Below are 19051 nucleotides of genomic sequence, written 5' to 3' on the forward strand. Positions count from 1 at the left end.
GGAGTCGTCCAGAGTCCTCCGGAGTCGTCCGAAGTCGTCCGGAGTTGTCCGGAGTCACCCTGAGGTCGGAGCCGTCCGGAGTCGGCCAGAATCGAGTGGAGTTGACCAGAGTCCATCGGAGTCGACCGGAATGGACGATTTCGTACGACTTCGGACGACTTGTAACGACTCCGACTACGGGCAGAATTAGTGGTTTCGATTTTGCCGGAGTCGGAATTGGACTAACAATAGTCGGAGTCGGATCGGAGTCGTGGGTGCGCTCCAGAGAGCACATCACTAGAATTGACATGGTCTGACTTTATATGAACGTTGTTAGTCATCAGAATGATTACGATATCAACAATGTTTAGTTTAGTTTAGTTGAAATTTTGAAGATCATTGATTCTGTGACCAATAACTGACTAGTAAATGTTTTACGTTGCATAGGGTTTCCCATGATTTTTTGGTTGTTTGATATAACTCCTCCCCTGTAACTCATGCATAGGGTTTCCCATGATTTTTTGGTTGTTTGATATAACTCCTCATGACTTATTCACTTCAATTATTTTATTGACATTTCTCTTATTTTATTGACATCTTACCTTTGAAATTCAATACAAATGATCTAAAATATCTGCATAATGCCAAATAAATCGTGGGAAGAATCTAAAAAAACATTTGGAAACCAACCAAAAAACATTAGTAAAACCCCTGTAACTAGCTATTTTAAAATACCTCAAACCAGATCGATCAAATAGCAGATTCGAACTGCTTATCAGCGATACAGCGAAACAAAGCGCTTTGCAAACTCCGCCACAGCCAATATACGAAGAGATGTAGCGTAGATATCATTCCGATCTCTAACATTGCTTGCCTAGTACACCATTCTCCAAACACTCCACCATCATCCAAAACAATTAACTTCATTTTATTTGTTTTCTTCGCCATATTGGGCGATCGTCGTTTCTCCGGAACCCCTGCGCGAGCTTTTCCGTTTGAAGAAAAGAACCAAGAGAGAAAAAACGAGCCCTGCCGAAGCCGGACTGTACGGCTTGTTCAAATATTTAAGCGCGTGTGCACACACCACCCAATGGCGTCAGCAAGAAGCTGAAGAGAGGAGTGCGCCTGGTACATTAAAGCCTCGGGTGATCGAAGCCTCGAAGCGGTTCCGATCCGCTTCTCGATAGGGATCCACGCATCGTCGCAGTGTTCGTTCGCGTTGAAACGGCAACATACTCAAACGCGCAAAGACTCCCTTCCCAATGGTTAGATGTGTGTGTGTGTGTGTGTTTGTTAAGAAGTCACACTCAAATTGTTGCTCACTTGCTTCATCAGGTGAGAGATACAGAGAAGAAAGAGATAATCGTCGTATTGGACACACCTGAATTTGAACATTCGCGAAAAGCACGCGTGCGATCATTTTTGGTGTCCGATGACCGCGGACTCATAGCAACACAGACACACACATAAACACACAGCCAGACATAAGTGTGCAACCAACCACCCTGCGCATTAGACAGCACTCTCTGCTGGAATCCGGAAACCGTGCGGCTGGCCCCCGTGCTGTGCTCCTCCAAAGACACACACTCAATAGACTCGCCCGAGACCGATCGAGACGCATTAATCGCGCGCATATTAAGTGAGCAAACGGACCTGGGGGGACCGGGTCAGACAAGAATGTATGTCAACGGTGGGTCGATGGCGGGTGGTGGTGGTTTCTCTGGTCTGGTTGGTGTTAGTAACCGGCCCATGAATTCGGTGCGAAACGTTGCCGCAAAAGTTCTCGCGCTTTATGTTGTTTGTTTGGTCGTTTGCCGCCGCCGGACGGCTGCGCGTTACATCGCGCAGCGCTCTCTGCGCTCTGTTAGATCGTTAGGTGAGTTCCACCCGGGGTGTTGAGCACTGTTGAGCTGATCTCGCGGCCTGAGCCGAGCGGCGGGGCACCGACACCGACCGAGCTGTGAGTGGATGAGCAGCGTTTCATTCAATTCTGGCGTCTTCACGGAACGGGAGCTAACCTCTACTGCGTACACGAGCAAGAGCGCGCGTGTGCGGCAGAGTGTCGATTTTAGCAACTGATTTGAATAATTTTAAAATATTGTGTATAAAAAGTGGTTTAGTTTTTGGTGATCTGAAGATAGTGAAGTTTGCGTTCCTAAGAAATAAGGAGACGTTTATGCATGTTTATGTGTAGAAGGAGGAAGTGTTGTTTTAAGAGCATTTAGCCTCCCTCTGTGGCAGCTTTAGTGAAGTAAAAAGTAACAAAAGTTACAAAATAGTTTGCAGCTAGTGTGTGCTATAGTGTTGTTTTCCGTACGTTCGTTTTGTAAACCACACCGCGTGTAGCAAACATCTTGATAAGCCAAGTAGTAGCAGTGGTGTACTGGTGTGGTGTCTGTGTGAGAAGCCTTCTACTACTCGCCCCCATTCCGTTAGCAGCAAAACGAAAGGAGGGCCACTCCGTGTCGCCTCAAGATTGCGTCCAGTGCGGTGGAAAAGGTGCTGGGCAGCAGCACCGCCAGGTGCGGCACCGGCCCCAACATGACCAATCCGCGCAAGTACCGCGACAAAATCAAGATCCAGGAGGAAAAGATGAAGCTCCAGCAGCAGGAGTTCGAGCGGACGATGCTGGAAGTGTCACCGATCTTCGATCGCAGGGTAAATGGTGCCAACCAGAGCTCGTAGTTAGGGGGTTAGGTTGTCTCTGGGCTTAAGCACGTAACAAAAAGCATGCAAAGAAACACCCAGCGATTGGTCGGATTCTGAAAGTGGCATTTTTTTGCTTTAAGTTTTATTTTGTAAGTTGCTCGTGCCCGTCACCTAAAGGTGCGTGATCATCATCATTCGTTTATTCAGAGACCCCCTTCCCGGCCGCAAGAAGGTGGCTATTTCCAACGTCCCCTATGTCCCCTTCCCTCTGTTTTGTGCCCCATCGAGTCAGGTGGGTTCGTCGTTTCGTGTGCGCGTCTTGGGTTTTTTTTTGTGGTTTTTTTGGGAGGCGCGCGTGTGTAGCACGAAAAAATTCTAAACGACGTAATCGAGCTTGACCTTCAGCAGCGCGCGCGCGCGTCGGAGCTTGGCTTGTGTGCTGTGCCTTTTGGGCTGTTTGGTGCTGTTGGCGTTTCTAAAACCTACCACCACCCGGACCGGTTTTGTGGTGCCGCGGACACGCGCGGACGGCTCATCAACCGTGTTCGTTCTTAGCCGGGCCGGGCAGAAGAGGAGGCGTCTTCCTGCTTCTGCTGCTTCAAATTCTCATAAATACAGCTCAGAGCTTTGCCGCGGGAGAGTTCTACTTGTTGCAAAGTTCTTTAACGTGGCGCATGGCATTAGCGCAGGCTTTTGGGAAGCGGAATATGGGTTTGGCAGACGAGCTTAAATCCAGTTTGCGCTTCTCGGGAGGGGGATGATCGTGTCTGAAGGAGGGTGTCTCTCGTTTGGCATGTCGTTCGATTTTTAGCGGATGCTATTAACGATTGTTAGCTTTTGGGGCGTAAAGCTTATCTATTGTCGAAGGTGTGGGGTTTTTTCCGGCTATCCTGTTTAACTTGCGTCATTTTATTATGGAATTTGGCAACAACGCGTGGTGGTGTGATTAGTTATTGATGGGTTCAAAGGTGTGTGTGGGCATACTACGAGTCGTCAGATCGCAATCTAGCATATTTGCAAATTTTGGGCGGAGAGAATGAAGTCGTTTTATTTGCGTCGAATATTTTGATTAATGTGTGTTGTTTTCGAAATTTTTAGCACCTGGTATGATTAATGCTGTCGACTGCCAAAGCTGCTTAATATTCAAAGCGAATAATTTGAATTACCTCAACCCGAATGTATTTGCTTCCAATCATCTTTTTTTTGCTCTGTTTCATGATGTAACAGTCGCTCACAGCGGTTCCGCAACTCCGGTATCCTTCAAGCGCACAAATTCTAGTCAGCTCTAGGTCATCCAGGCAGCAGCACACCACCGTTCATGTGCAGGCATTTTTGTTATGCTCCGTGTTCGTCGTACAAGAACGACAAAAAACAACACACGCACACCCCACTCTGTACCAACATCGCCACCATACATTACATATTACGTTCACTGGCTTCATCTTTCCGGTGTGTTATCCTATCGGTTGTGATGCCGCTCGTGTTAGCCAGACCAGAGTATTATTATTTGCCGGCCATTGCGCTTTGTTCAATGTCAGAGTAAATTTACCCTTAAAGCAGTACAGTGAAACAGGTCGGGTCGGGTTGGAGGCGATGTGGAGCTGCATGCTTTCGGCACGGGTTTCGGGACAAAATAGAAACTCAACGTCACCGAAAGTGGCACATGGTGTGGAACAGGCAGGAAAAATACGAACGGAAACACACAGTCGCTCACACACAGGTGAAGGCAGGGGATGCAAAACGCACGGTGGAGACGCTTTGTGAGATCTCCTTCACGGCTCAGTCTGTCGTCCTAGAAACACGATCGTTGGCAGTTTTTTGTTTTGTCGATCGTTGCCTGATGGGGGCGCATGGCTTTTTTTGTTTTCGATTTGCTTTTCAGCTCTGCGATCATCCGGTTTGCCTCGAATGTTGTGTGTGTGTGTGTGGCATAAGGTACAGGAGGCCACAAGGAAGGGAAGCTTTTTGTGTGCGTGCCTTTTTAGTCCTCCCGCCTAATGATTGAACTCCTCTCTGGCATATGGAGGAAAAAAAAGCAATTTCCAACCTATCAGCACACTCACCACCAATCCACACGATCGCATGTATTTATGTGAGCGTATGCTATACCTACGGTCACAGCGCGAACCCAAGTACCACCTCCAACCCCTGCCCCCCTTGGAGGGACGGCGATACTACTCTGTAGTTGTAACATGGCAGCACTTGCGTACGGGGCCAAAAATTGTTTACGTTGCCTTTGCGCGTTGTGTTGTGCAGTGGGTCACAATGTGTTTATTTATATACTTTTTCACCCGCTGGTCCGTGTTCGGTTGGCCAGGAGAGAGAGAGAGGGGTGACTTTTTTCGCCCGTGTCTTCTGGGTGACATGATGGGGGGGGGGGGGGGAGGGGGGGAGAAAAAGTAAGCTAATGGAGAGTGTCGGTGTGTGTGTCCACTATCAATAGCGCTTTGGGAGCATTCCGAGAGAGTGAGTAAGAAGCATCTTCGAGGATCGCGTGGAATAAGGGTGCAGTTTTTACTCTCTTGTTCGCTTCTTCTATCTCTCTCTCTTTGGTCGCCACACTCAACTATCACTAAAGAATCGATGGCAAGAGATGGATTGAGCAATTAGCAAAGGACGCAATTGCCTTGTGTGTTAAAGCAAACAAACAACACAAAAACAGGCATTAGGGCGAAGCAATAAATTGCGTCGTTTGCCGTACTACCCCGCGTACCAGCAGATCAATGGAAGAAAAGGGGTTAAATTGAAATGTTTGCTACACACAAAATCATACATCATCATCGTCAGGCGCTGGGGGGGATGGTGTTGGTAGTAACGCTGCTGATGTTTTCTGCCCAACACACTCCAACACCTCCTCCTGGGAGGCTGTTGCTGTAGTGTTGCGTTTCATGAATCTTTCGTTTCAATTCATTCCTATAAATCTTCAGTGGTGAGTGATTTGAATCTCGAATCGACTCTTCAAAGATTCATCAATATCTAAAGATTCATAAAATCTCCAAGGATTCTTGAATCTCGAAAGATGAATCTCTCCAATGATTCTTGAATCTCGAAAGATACGTAAATCTTCAAAGATTCGTGAATCTAAAAGATTAAAAAATTCATCAAAATACATATATCTCCAGAGATTCATGAATCTTTAGAGATATATGATTTTCATAACATTGTATTTGCGCGATCCCACTTAACAACATGCCCGTCGTGGGTTCAAGCCTTGCATGGGACGTCGCCCCGTAGCAAAAGAACTACTCGGCTGCGTTGTACTTGCCAAGAAGTCCCCAAAGCCTTTATAAGCTGGTATGAGATATATTACTCCCTTTGAGATTCAAGAATTCCCAGAGATTCGTGAATCTTTGGAGATGTATGAATCTTTGGAGATATATGAATCTTTGGAGATTTAAGAATCTTTGGAGATATATGAATCTTTGGAGATTCATGACTCTTTCAAAATTCATGAGTCTTTCGAGATTTAATAATCTTTAAAGATTCATGAATCTTTCGAGATTCAATAATCTTTGGAGATTCATCAATTTTTCGAGGTTCATGAATCTTTCGAGATACATGCATCTTTGCAACCGAGGTTCAGACTCATTGAATCATTTCAAAGATTCATTCAGATTCATGGATCTGAAACAGATTTACCCAACATTAGGCTAGTCTGTTGGTACTCAAACGTTGTTTTGCTGCAACCGTTCAAATATGCCACGAAGAAGAACCCGTTTTTATCGGTCGATCGCGAAATAGAGTCGGCAGAGGAGAACCACGTTTCATAATATATACCGTTGACGAGCTCTCTCAAGCCTTCTTTCCTCTTTTGTGCAGTGCTTCTCTTTGCTGCTTGTTTCGCTTTGTGTGAAACCTTTCTTTTCCTGGTGTTGTAGTTTTGTTTCACTTCCATTATGTTTCATGATAAAGCAAAGTGGAGGAGAGTTACCTTTGTACAGCCCCCAGCCCACAGCTTTGGGAGTTTTGTTTTTTGTTTTGTTTCTGATGTTCTTCATCACTTCACTCTTCTTCAGCCCTCGTGTTTATTGGCTTCTCTGCTTTGGCTTGCTATTTTCTGCACGGCGGTAGAAAGCAATAGCTTATTTCGGCAAGTGGAAGATACAATAAAAAAAGCTTTTAAGCTGGAACAAAACTACTCCGCCACAGGCAGCAGCGTGGTGGTTCAGTTTCGAGTTGGTTTACTTTGTTGTTCCCGTTCAGTTCAGAAACCGGCTAGTCAACGTCCCCTCTACCAGTGTGTGTGTGAGTTTTAATTAAACAAAGTTGAACCAGAGAGATAGCCCAAGCGTGTTCGCTAACTGGTGCTAATTGTTTACGGAGGCTGATTCTGATAGAGTGACGGTCGGATAATTAATTAGTTTGCTAGTAAACTTTTCTGTTTTAGTTTGATTATCAGTGTATTTATAATTTAATAACAGCGAGCGTCTGAGCGTTCGGGACGTTGTCTGGCTGACGCAACACTGGATAATAATCATGATGGTTTTAGTAATTATGAAACCAAATCGAAATGATCATTTGATCGGTCTGTTGAGTCACATATCTGTTGTTTTTTTTTCTTCCCATTTTAAGGGGAGCCTTTTTGATTTCTTCGATCATTTATCGATAGATGTAGAATGAAACCGTGGTTATGTTTGCTTTTATTTAATCATTTATTACTTAACAAGCACTGAGCGGGAATGGAGCTGTTCACGGTTCCCAATATGAAATTCTAAAAATTCATAGACATTGGAAAACATTTAATTTTTTTATTTTATAATTTTCTTCCAAACTCATTTTACACAAATAATAATGCCAAGTTGTCAACCATGGTTTATAAACTGTTTCATGCATGATTGTATGGCAATGTTATGACTCTGGCTGAGTCGCATTCTACTGATCAACGACGCACTAACTGGTCGTTGAACCATCATACCATCAGAATATAATTTGTCAAAATGTTGCAAATACTCAGGCCCTAATTTAATACTTTTGAAATACTTTAAATTGACACTGTCCGTCCGGATATCGAACAACTTGTTAGTTTTTGAAGGACCCCAAAAAGAAGGACCCTTGATGGAGACGCCCAGTGGTTGTCGAACTGCTTGAAGTACTCTTTTCCCTAAAATGTATCTAAAATTTAGCCGCTACGCATTTTTTTCAACAATCTTTTGTCTCAACCCTTGACAGAATATAGCATTGGTGGGTAAATTACATATATTAGGCACGTTCCTCTTTTCCTTTTATACACCGTGGCTGTGCAAACACAGTACAAAACCCCCGACCCCTGATGCGTGTCATTTTCACTAAGTGTTTTACCAAACACAGTATATCTTGCACTTAATTTAAGCTACCGAGTGGGGAAGGGAATATGTTTAATTAATGTTGTTTAATCAAACGGCCGAATGACCATGCATGTGTGTGCCTTGCTGATGTGACCTGTTGAGCCGAACGGACCGAGCAGCAGCAGCAGCAGCAGCCAAACCAGCCAAAGGAATAGACGAAAACGCAAACAGTTGGCGGGTGTCCGGTTTGCATGGTGTACAAAAAATCAATTACTATATTGAAGGGAGAAGTAATACACACAGACACAAAACAGTACTAAGCAGAGAGAAAGAGAGCGAAAGGGAGCACAAAAAGTATTTGCCGCGCTTATGATTGGTTTCCACTTCATTCGCGTTACGCGTGTCACTCATTTCATGCCCGCGTGGAGTTCGTTTCACGCTCATATCCGCTGGTTTTCGATCGATCCGTGCCTACCACACACGCACCAATATTATAACGCCAGTTGCGAGAGATGTCAAAAGCGAAAGAGAATCCCATAGGAAAACAAGCACACATCGAGCATATCACTTTGCATTTGAGCGGATCAGCGGGTTGTGCTCGCTGTTGCTGCCGTCGATGATACGCTACGCTTGCTTTTCCTCGATCGTGTTCTCTTTCTCCCGGCTGCAGCACGACGCGTATCTTTGGAGTGTCTGTTCTGTATACACATTATACTGCCGATACACAGCCGAGAACAAAATATCACATATTTGAGATTATGATGCAACTCTGTGTATGTGCGTGCGGCGGGTCGCTACCGTGAAAGCTTCAGTGACTGACACGCACACAACGAAGGGAAACACAGCAGTCGAAGCACACAAAAAAGCGCGCGCACGCGTCAGTTTTTGTTTACCTCGAGGCGCTCTCGCCACATCAGAGTGTGAGAATGGTGTGTGCGTGCCATCGATAGACCCATCGTTTGCTGATAATGGCGCGGTGGTCGGGTGGGAGGGCTTGCAACAGAGAACAAAAGAATGATAATGGTGGTCGAGCCCACTCGGCCACTGTTTTTTTTTTGGTTTGCCGCGCGGAAAAGGACCTTCTTTTGGGTGGTGGGGTTTTCCTGCTCGAGCTACCACTGCACGACAGTGTATGTGCGAACTCCATCATGTCCATACATACGGAGCTACGAACACACACTCCCGACGCACCTGAGGCAGCATGGTAAAAGAAAATGTTTTCCCAGTAAGGAGTGTTGATGTGTGTGTGAGTGTGTTTGTGTGAGATTGAGTCTTTGTTTAGTAAATGTCTTTGTTTTTTTTTCACTGGTCTCTTTGTATATGCCCCCATAGTTAGGCTGTGTGCGTGAGAATGACTTGGGAGCAAGAGAGAAAGAGAATGTGAAGAAAGAGAGACAAAGCTGGGAAAAACAAATTGCATCTGCTTTGCTACTTCTCTATCGGCTTTGGGTGTTATTTAATTATCCAATTTGCGAAAAAATGCAACGCAACACACACACACATCGCACTTACAGTTGACGACGGATTACGATGATGCAGTTTGTGGCGAAGCATTTTCCAGCAGTAGTCGCATGGGATTTTGTGTAAACTCTGGAGTGCATCATTATCGAACCAATTGGGGGGAGGAGACTAATGCATACTGTTTTTACTCGACAATCCTCCCCGGCTGTGATGGGAAAATAGCTAATTAAATGAAATCGAATAGGTTTTTTTTAGGTAAGCCTTTCCCTACCACTGGTCCCGATTGCGCAGTATTGTTGAACACAGGATAATCGCTCTGTTCTTATAAATATCGCTTCGAAAGTGATGATATCACTAAATGAAAACAAATGCTATTATACACAGTACACAGTAAAGTTTATGAGAGCTTTCCTCCGATTCATGGAAAAGCTTCGCGGGAAACAATGTTTTGATGATGCAATGCGGGGCAATCCTAATGATGAAAAATGGATAAAAAGCGCAACCACACTGCAACTATGTAAGCCCTGCAAACACTGCTGTTGAATGGTGTGCCTGTGAAACATGTCGGAACGTAGCAAAACACATGTTCCGAAGGCCAGCGATCTGAGGCATGGACATAAGGATTTAACTTTATAACATTCTCAACACGTGCTGTGATATGGTATTCTCTTTAGGTTTAATTGCGTTTCCTGCGTTCGGCTCGTTAGATTTGTATGTGATATTGCATTTTTGTTGTTGCTTTGAGCGGGTTTTTCATAGCATTCATTATTAAGTTTGGTTTTGTATTTTGGGAAAATTAAAATGCTCCCGAACTGCTACATTTCATAACGCACATTTAGCTGAAGGAGGATTTGCGTTCTTGAATCACTTTTTAATATTTTTTTTTTGAACTTGTAAAGAAATAGAATAAAAATACAGTCTGTTCCCGAGTTAAGCGGTTTTATAAATTTAACAGTTTAGGCTTCAAATCAGTACAATTTGCTCCAAGAAATTTCAATTGCAAATTATGGGATTTTTCACGAGTTCTCACACTTGTGGAATACTTTCATGACTTTTTCTTGCACGAAATGAACTCCAATAAGATTTTCCATATAGACAAATCCAATTTCCAATAAGTCCAAAATCCAAATATCTATAAAAGGTACCATAGAGTCCAATTCCCGCCATATAAAGTTCATTTCCCACAAACAAGAGTCAAAAAAGTATCCCACAGCTATGAGAATCCCTGAAAAACTGTGTAAATTGATTATTGCTAATATTTTTGAATCGATTAAATGTCAGAAATATCAATGTTGTAATCAATGCAAGACTGGACAAATGGTTATGGGTAAAAAATACTAAATTTAACAACATAAAACTACTCATAGAATGCATTTTAGCTCAAATTCGACATATTATTAGTATGCACAGATTTAACTTGATTAATAGAATAGATATAACCTAATAAAGTCTGTATAGGCCGTAAATCTGTAAATCCTGTTGATTGATCGAATAATCGATCGTTTGTAATATTGCATACCGTCAGGCGCCTAGTGAGACGGTTCAGGCGCAAATGCTAATTTAAACCCATAGTTCATTAGTAATTTATTGTACATAATTTCATGCTGTTCAAACACGCATCATAAGTGTTTTATTTACATAGAAAATAAATTCCAATAGCAAAAATTTGATGTTTCGACGCTGCGAAGAGATATTATTGAAATGATCATACAAAACAGTTAAAAATAATCATTAATCAAGTGGATTTGTGATTATTTAGTAACGATGGATCGTCGCTAATTTCTTATTATAACACCAATCACCACGTACTCCTTTAAATCAGATACTACTATTTCTGGTCCTTCTTGAGCTTCACCGCACTCACCCCGGTATAAGAACATCAATCAACTATTCAGCCTCGGTGTATGGAATTACTAATGAAGTTGCGTTGGGAACGCGCGTTACACATTCCAATCTCATAACTAGGACTTCCCGCTCAAGACAAAAGTGTGGCCTGTACTCATTTAGATGCTTCACACACTGGTGTGGTGTAAACGGAGATAGCAAGTCAAAGTGGCGCATTAGATGAAGATAGCTATTCTCCTTCTCCTTTTGTAACGCGGGAAAACGTCAAGGCGTATGATGGCCCCGGGTAAGGGGTAGATGAAGAAGGTGTTGAAAGCTAATTAATCTTAAGCCATGCTTTAAAATGTCACCCAGCACCTCGGGTGCTCGGGCCAATGTTCGGTGGCCATATGATGATATACATAGTCTGCCAGGGGTTGTTACACTATCATCCGTCAACGCTTCTGTTATCGTCGTCGTTGTCGTACCTACCGGACTGCTGAAGATGCTCCGATGACACTGGTGGTGGGGGTGGTGATTTCTTCGCTTCACGCACTGGTCTAGATGAGTTTTGAGCATGTTTTTGATTGCGAAACACATTATGACGGTCGTTGAGCACCTATTTAAAGATTAATACCGATTTGAGGCTTGAGTTAAGCTGCTTGAAAAATTGATCAGCTTCTGTGGGGAACAGGGATCGTAAATATAGAAGATGAAGATGGGAATTTGGTTTGTTCAACTTTGCTGTTTGAAGTTCGCTTAATTTTACGTTAAATGTTGGGTGAATATTTTCGACTCGTGATTTGTGCTTAGTCACCTAGATAGTCAGTACTTTTCCATAAAATAATTTAGTTGTATTAGCATTGATTCAGACGTGTTTCCCAACGCCGTTTACCTACCTGTTTCACACATTATTCTATCGAATTTGCCATCTTTGCCATGTTTGATAATTGATTGTTTGTTTACTCGCACTTTTCGATTGTCTTGCGTCACCGGCCGGCTTCCGGAATTCCACGACCATCCCGTCATCTCACATTGCGCCGGGTGGAATATACAAATAATGCAACAACACACTATTGAACCAATCGCCTCCCTGCGAGGGGCAAACATCGGCCCACCCCAAACCTACTGCGCTTCGTACGAATTCCCTTCGGGGCCCCATCCTTTCGACCACACCAAATCATCATCGCATCATCAAACACGACTTTAACGCCGCCGTGTTGTGTGTGTGTCCCTTTCGGTGTCATCTTGCTTGACAAAAATCTGAACAAAAAAACCACAACCACACAACACATCTCAGGCGTCCAAGAGTGCCAACCTGTCGCCGACGACGGGCACGCTGGGCACGTTTCGAGGCGGTTCCCTGCCCAACGTCAATAATGAAAACAAACAGTACCAGGAAAAGGTTTTTATCGTTTTGGCCGTGCCCGCGAACAGCGGTTCACTTGTTGTGTTTGTTGGTTATTCATTATTGATGTTGCTATTCACGTTATTATTGTTTGTTTTTTTCAACCGTATGAGCTCTGTAGTAGTGGATTCTTTTTGCTGGGTAGAATAGCCTTTTTCTTAGCTGGGTATGGTTCTATTCCAACTTCGATTGCAATTTATCTGTTTTCAGCTCATTTGATGCGTTTTCTCTTAACTTCATTACGTTTTTTTAGTTTGTTTTAATTGATTCTTTTACTTTTGATACGATTTTATTTGAAAGTTGATTGATTCATATGAACTCTCGCTTTCAAGTTTATTGATTCATATGAACATTCCCTTTGTTTTGAAATTGCATGCTAATAGTATTAGTGGTTTGATAGTATAATGCGTTGAATGATGGTTTACAGTCAAAATAGGGAGCGATTTGTTAATAAAAATGTAAATTAAATTATGTTTATGTTATAATTGAAGATTTAAGTAATAGGAAATAATTTTCTTTTTTTTACGAATTGAATAGGTTTAGTTAGAAACAAATTTTCCGTAGCACCCTTTTTCAATGATGTTTGTGCACGTTTTTTTAAAAAAAATAGTTTTTTAAATGTTTCAAAACAATTCCATCCGATGGATGCGCCTAGTGATTGTTGCCCTGCCACCCGGTCCTTTTGCATGGTGACATAGAATAGAAGATGGTTGACCTTTTATTAAGTCTCTTTGTCTATCTTTTCTTGATGGATTCAATAAAGTATTGTTTATTATAAATGATTATAAAAAATAATTTAAAAGACAACGTTGAATTAATTCAGAATTTATCTCCATTTCAGGCGGACGATGGTACAAACCTGACGGAGCTGAAACCCTACACGCAACCGGAAACGATCAAGGTGAAAAAGGAAATATCTCCCAAAGCCAGCACACCGAGCCATACGAGAGAATCCAGAGGTAAGGGCACACATAGCCAGGTGGCAACATCCTTGCAGAAGGTTACCCTAGAATCGGTAAAATTTATGTACATGTACCTTGTTTCTTGTAGGGCGAACGCCTGGAGGACCCATGCGTAATCGGCAATCGAGTCGAAACCATGACACGTCACCGTACGGCAACAGTACGGTTCATTTAATTCCCCCGATGGAAAGCAACTGGCACCGTTCGATCTCGGATTCGGCAATCCACCAGAGTCTCTGCCAAAATCAGGTACGCTCGGTCAACGCAACAACGACTTGTTCGTTTGTGATTGATTGCCTTGTCTCCTTGTTTTTTTTAGCAACAAGACGCCACCCATCTGACCACTCACACACCTCTAACGCTAAGCCCAACAGTGCAAAGAAAGATTTCAAATGCTCAACACATTTCGAAAGTACACAACAACCACATGACCAACAACCATCATAATCATCACCATCATCATCACCATCCGAGCAATCATCACGATAACGGATCGACGCAGGACATCCGGTCACGCTCCTCTACCGCCCTGCCCAGGCTACCCGGCATCAAGTGAGTTTACGACGAACGTTGTTAATGTGTTGTGATTTATTCTAACCGAACGGTTTGTCTTTTCTCTCTTTCTTACACACTCATCTAGCATCTACCCGTCGCAGAACCATCCCGACAGTATACAGATACCGATACCGAGCAACACGGGCTCGTTACCCGACCTGACTTCCGTCGGTTATCCCTCCATGTATCCGGCAACGTTGGATCAAGAGTACGATCCGAACGGACAAAACCACAGTTACTGTCCGGTAAGCAAGCTGGAAGCTTCTCACGATTCGAACTCGAACGTTTGAAATCAATAAATGTTCTTTTTTTTGTAGAGCCCGCTCGGTACCTCACCCTCGTCGCTTTCACCAACCTCTGCCATCCAGAACCATCACCACCATCCGCACCCGAGAGCGAACAGTTTCAGCGGTGGCGTCAGTAGTGCGACCGGAGGAAACGGTTCCGGTGGTGGAGGAGGAGGCGGAGGAGGAGGAGGCAGCAGTGGCGGCAGTGGCAACAGTGTTGGAGGCGGCTATCCCATTCCGACCAGCCATGCGAACAGTGGGTCCGTCAGCCCGACCGGCAGCGGTATCAGCTGCAGTCCCAGTGCGTCGTCGGTGGCCCCGATCGCAAACATGGGGAACGCTGTGAATCACAACAATGGCGCAACGCTTAACAATGGCATTAAGGGAAAGAAAGCAAAGCCACAAACCATCTCTAGTCAGGTGAGTGTGGTGCTGGGTGGTGTAATTTGCGGGATATGATATGTGGAGCGTTACATACAAAACGGTTGTGTCAGCACTTACATACAGCGAACGATAGAAACAGTAAAGCCAATCGGGTATAGAGGTTACTAAAGCTGGAGCTTTGGGTGAAATTTTCTTGCAGTATTGTAGCGAGTGCATTTGCTTGCACACACACACACACTGACACACCCCTCAAACAGTTGTTGTATCGTAGTTTTCTTACACTGCTAGTGCTTCTGTTGCACTGTTTCATTACTGTACACTCTAACAATTTATTTCTTGCTTAGTGTAATACCAATTAGCTATATCTAAAGTTTATTACTTATGTTAAATCTATCGCTCATTACACATTTTTCCCTTATGCCCATTTTTCCCATTCGCAAACTGTATTCCATTACTGTTGCTTTCTCATCACCAACAAACTCACGTACACATGCGCCGTGCCATCCCTTTCCTTCCTATCTTTCTATCACATATGCATTTATCTTTCCTTCTCAATTGCAGCTTGCCTGTTGAACGTGTTGTGTTGTTATATTTACTATTGTTTTATTTTTATTTTTCTTTCTCTCATCGTTAATTTTTTGCAGCCTTTTTTATCTGTACCAGATAGTAATAGATATTCGTTTATGTCGAAGGTATATAATTTTATTTATTATTTTCTATTATTTCATACCGATCCTTTTCTACCTCTCGCTCTCTCCCCCACATCGTCTCAGTTCAATTTAAAGTTTTGTTTTATTGTGAAGGCCGTTCATCTGGCCGCAGTATTGCATAATTCTTTAAGTTTTGTGAGTTATTAAAGTATTTGTATCGCTGTACGATTTTGTCGCCATTTGTTGTCGTTTGTTTATGTTGTTCGATAGTATGTGTAATTACTTTGCAGTTGTACAGTCGTGCAATTTGCAAGCTATTTTTGTTTTGTTCTTCTTTTCGATATCATTTTCTATATCAAGCGCAAAAACAAAAAAACGCACGCTAAGTAGAATGAATGTCAGCTATGCCAACTTCTGTGTGCTATCTGCTAAATTTATACCAACTAATCTTATTCAATTGCGAGTAATAATATGCTCTTCTTTGTGCAAAACAAATACTCTCTCGCCATGCGCCTATAAACATGATGGTCAATGATATGAACTGTGTTAAGACAATTGAACCAAAATCTATCAAACGTACGAGCAAAATTGTGTTCTTTCCATTTGCATCGATTCCCTTTTTGGGTGGCTTTTTCAAGTATTAAATGTGTTTTTCCTTATTATGCTCGTCAGGTCAACAATACTTATGACACTAATCAGCAGCAGTCAGTGCAACAGCAGCACCAGCAACACCAGCAACAACCACAAGCACAGTCTCCACAGCAGCAGCAGCAGCAACAAGCACAACAGCAGCAGCGAATACCAACGCTGGATCAGATAAGCTACGATAGCTTCACTCAGATCACCGACGGTCTGGCGTCGCCCAACCAGAACTCACCCGAAAGCATACTGTACGGATCTCATGGAAATATGTCCCCGGTATGTATCGTCAGCAGAACGCTTTATCATTCCCTCTATTAGCGTTTTGGGGCAGTACAATGTTTTCTTGTGTGTTTTAATACGCTTTCTATTTCCTTAGCAAATTATGTCGGACTATCGAACCCGACCCAGTCCCGGCTCCAGTCCAGGGCTTGCGCTAGTGAACAATCCCGATTCCAACTCCAGTGCACCCTGCAGTCCAGTGTCCCACACGGTGGGCAGTAACAATGGGTAGGACACTAAACCAAAGCATCGGCATAGTTATTATCAGAGAGTTTCATAAAAAACCTCTTTCTCCTTTTAGACCAACTTACGATAAATATCCAACCAGTGACGTTTACGTACAGAACACCCTACCACAGTATTTGGAACACATCACACTGGTAAGTGGTTTTCGTCCGGTTGCGCATAGTCAAGACGACTGCCATGGCTGGTCTACTCACTAGCATCGGATGTTAATGTCGTTGATTTTAAGTTCTCTGATCCATCCATGCATCCTTCATCGTCCGCGCCCCGCCTGTACCTTCATCCTGTCAAAATTGAACTCTCTATATCGACATCGTCACTCGTGTGTGCATACACATACCTCAACATATCTCATTCCATCTTCATTGTTCACATTGTTCGGTTCTTTCCGTTGAATTTGAGCCCATCTACTTCTCATCCTGCTAACTTCTTCTAATGATTGGATATATACACTGTGCTGTCTTGTTACATGTATGATTTATCTTTCCCCCCCTTTGTGTTGAGTTATCCTCGTCGTTTCGATTCAAAATTTACTGCTTTATCATTTCCTTGTCATTCATTAAAAAAAAGCAGAACGAAAATGAAACACGTGTCCGTTTTAGACGAAATCCAAAATCATTCCAAACCGTCAAGTAACCCTGCTTTGGGTTGTGATTTGTAACGTTAGAGTTACGCTAACAAAACGACTGACCGTACAGCTTTTGTGTTGTTTGTGTTGTTCTCCCGAGCTTCTACGGTATTACATATCAAGTTTTGTGACAGTGTGCCTTTACATTAACATTTTTCTCTATTCGCTACTTTATCACTCATTTGTTTCTTTCTCAGAGGATGGTAGCATGTAGTGAAAAGTAGATGAGTTTTGTACTACAATCTGAAATGACACTAGTTTGCACCAATTCGGTAGTAATACAGGGCAAACGAGTGAAGGTAGTACAGTGCAAGCTAGTACATCACATAACCTTCTTTTCGTTTTTGGACACTAGAATCGTGGCGTTTTTACCTTTCCAGGTTATGAATCGGTTCATTCCAGATTTGAACTTGATGATATCATTATAATTAGAATTCATTTTTCGACGGGATTGGTTCGATCTAAAAACTTATTATATTACAAAAGCATTCCCATTGCTAATTCCCATTGGTTTGAACGGGAAAATTGAATCCCTGTTGGCTAATGTGTGAAGCTTATCCGTAGGAGCTTATCCTGATGTTATATTTCTGTTTGTATTATACGCTCTCACGTACTATATGTTTCATGTTATTGTTTTTGTTTTTTAATTTCCAATTTTTTTCGACTTGGTTACAATGTATTTTACTAACTCCCTGCCGGTGTACGTATTTGTTTTTACTTTTCACTGTCCTTCTACTGAAATGTATTGAATAACGCTTGATTAACGCAACGCTACTGTTTTACCTTTTCCCCCTCTTTCCTCTCCGAATACGTGTGCGATCGCCGTGAACTATAATAAATATTTCATAATAATTAACAAAACTGCAAACGAAAACAAAAAACACACACACACACAAAAATCAATTCCTCAAATGCATCAAACTGCGCACAACCTCTTCTGCCTACCTACCGAGCAGGACTGGACTACGCTGGTTCAGAGTCTAGTAGAGTCCGGATGTACATTAACCGCGCAAGTGCAGGTTGATACCGTTTTTATTCCATTTACTTACACCCTTTTTTTACCATGCGAATTATAGAATATGAAGTTTTTTGAACGTATTAGTTTATCGCTAAAGTTTGGTTTTTTTTTTTTTGGTGGTATTACATTTCTTCGCTCCACTTGTGTCTACTTATTGGTTTAGCTTAGTTTGGTTTGCTGTACATTTTATGCAACGTTTTGGTTTTTGTTTGTTGGCAACCACTTGTGCGTGAAGCTTTCGATAGTTCAGAGTGTTGTACGAACGTCTACTATTTCCAAAATTGGCTTGATTGCCATCCAAAATTCTGTTGGTGGTTGAGCTTTACTGATTATGTTCCGTACGCTTCAAAGCGATTATCGTACTCGTATTGGCTTCTGAAAACTGAAATTCGAAATGAACAAAGTAAAGATTACAACATTCCTATTTGTTTATTCTTCATATCCAGCATCATCCGTTTGCGGATGATTAAGGAAGGAAGAACATTTTATAGCTAACCAATTTGCTTATCGTTTATCGCATTTTACCATACGGTTTTGGGTTTTTCATAATCCATTTTGCTGCATGATTGTTGTTCTTCTTCCACTTTTCCATGTGATTTTTTGTTTTGTTTCTATCTGTTTGTGTATTGTGCTTCTCTTGTGAATACGTTTTACATTATTTCGTTCGTATCTTACCTCTTTATCTGCTTCCGTTCAGTTTCGCTTGTCGTAAATGGTGTGTTGTGCTTGCTACTATCATTATAATATTTCCTCCATTCTTTTCTTTCCGTTTTGATGTTACGTTTTGATTCACACTTTCATCGCCATTCTATTACGCG

General features: G+C 42.6%; 1 protein-coding gene and 1 long non-coding RNA gene across 12 annotated transcripts in view; one reads left to right on the forward strand and one right to left on the reverse strand.

The window, feature by feature from the left end:
- Window positions 1–19051, forward strand: part of LOC120899841 (uncharacterized protein DDB_G0283357-like) — a 43242-nt gene that overhangs the window by 16955 nt on the left and 7236 nt on the right. For 6 of the 10 annotated variants that reach the window (XM_040306108.1, XM_040306113.1, XM_040306109.1 and 3 more), the window contains exons 3-13: window positions 12478–12582; window positions 13427–13544; window positions 13636–13796; window positions 13867–14099; window positions 14188–14347; window positions 14420–14809; window positions 15418–15465; window positions 16096–16341; window positions 16442–16572; window positions 16646–16724; window positions 18172–18234. In XM_040306108.1, coding sequence (XP_040162042.1) covers window positions 12478–12582; window positions 13427–13544; window positions 13636–13796; window positions 13867–14099; window positions 14188–14347; window positions 14420–14809; window positions 15418–15465; window positions 16096–16341; window positions 16442–16572; window positions 16646–16724; window positions 18172–18234 — 1734 coding nt within the window. Of the gene's footprint in view, window positions 1–1955; window positions 2638–12477; window positions 12583–13426; window positions 13545–13635; window positions 13797–13866; window positions 14100–14187; window positions 14348–14419; window positions 14810–15417; window positions 15466–16095; window positions 16342–16441; window positions 16573–16645; window positions 16725–18171; window positions 18235–19051 lie in introns of those variants that run through there. The other 4 variants (XM_040306116.1, XM_040306115.1, XM_040306114.1 and 1 more) reach the window with 4 other exon arrangements.
- LOC120899843 lies at window positions 18230–19027 on the reverse strand. Of its 2 annotated transcripts, none has more exons than XR_005739103.1 (2): window positions 18759–19027; window positions 18230–18615 (listed from the first exon to the last, which is right to left on the reverse strand). It is a non-coding gene; the product is annotated as an uncharacterized LOC120899843 (long non-coding RNA). The 2 variants fall into 2 exon arrangements; XR_005739104.1 differs by having other exon boundaries at window positions 18730–19027.

The sequence above is a fragment of the Anopheles arabiensis genome, chromosome 3 (assembly GCF_016920715.1).
Source record: "Anopheles arabiensis isolate DONGOLA chromosome 3, AaraD3, whole genome shotgun sequence".
Classification (NCBI taxonomy): domain Eukaryota; kingdom Metazoa; phylum Arthropoda; class Insecta; order Diptera; family Culicidae; genus Anopheles; species Anopheles arabiensis.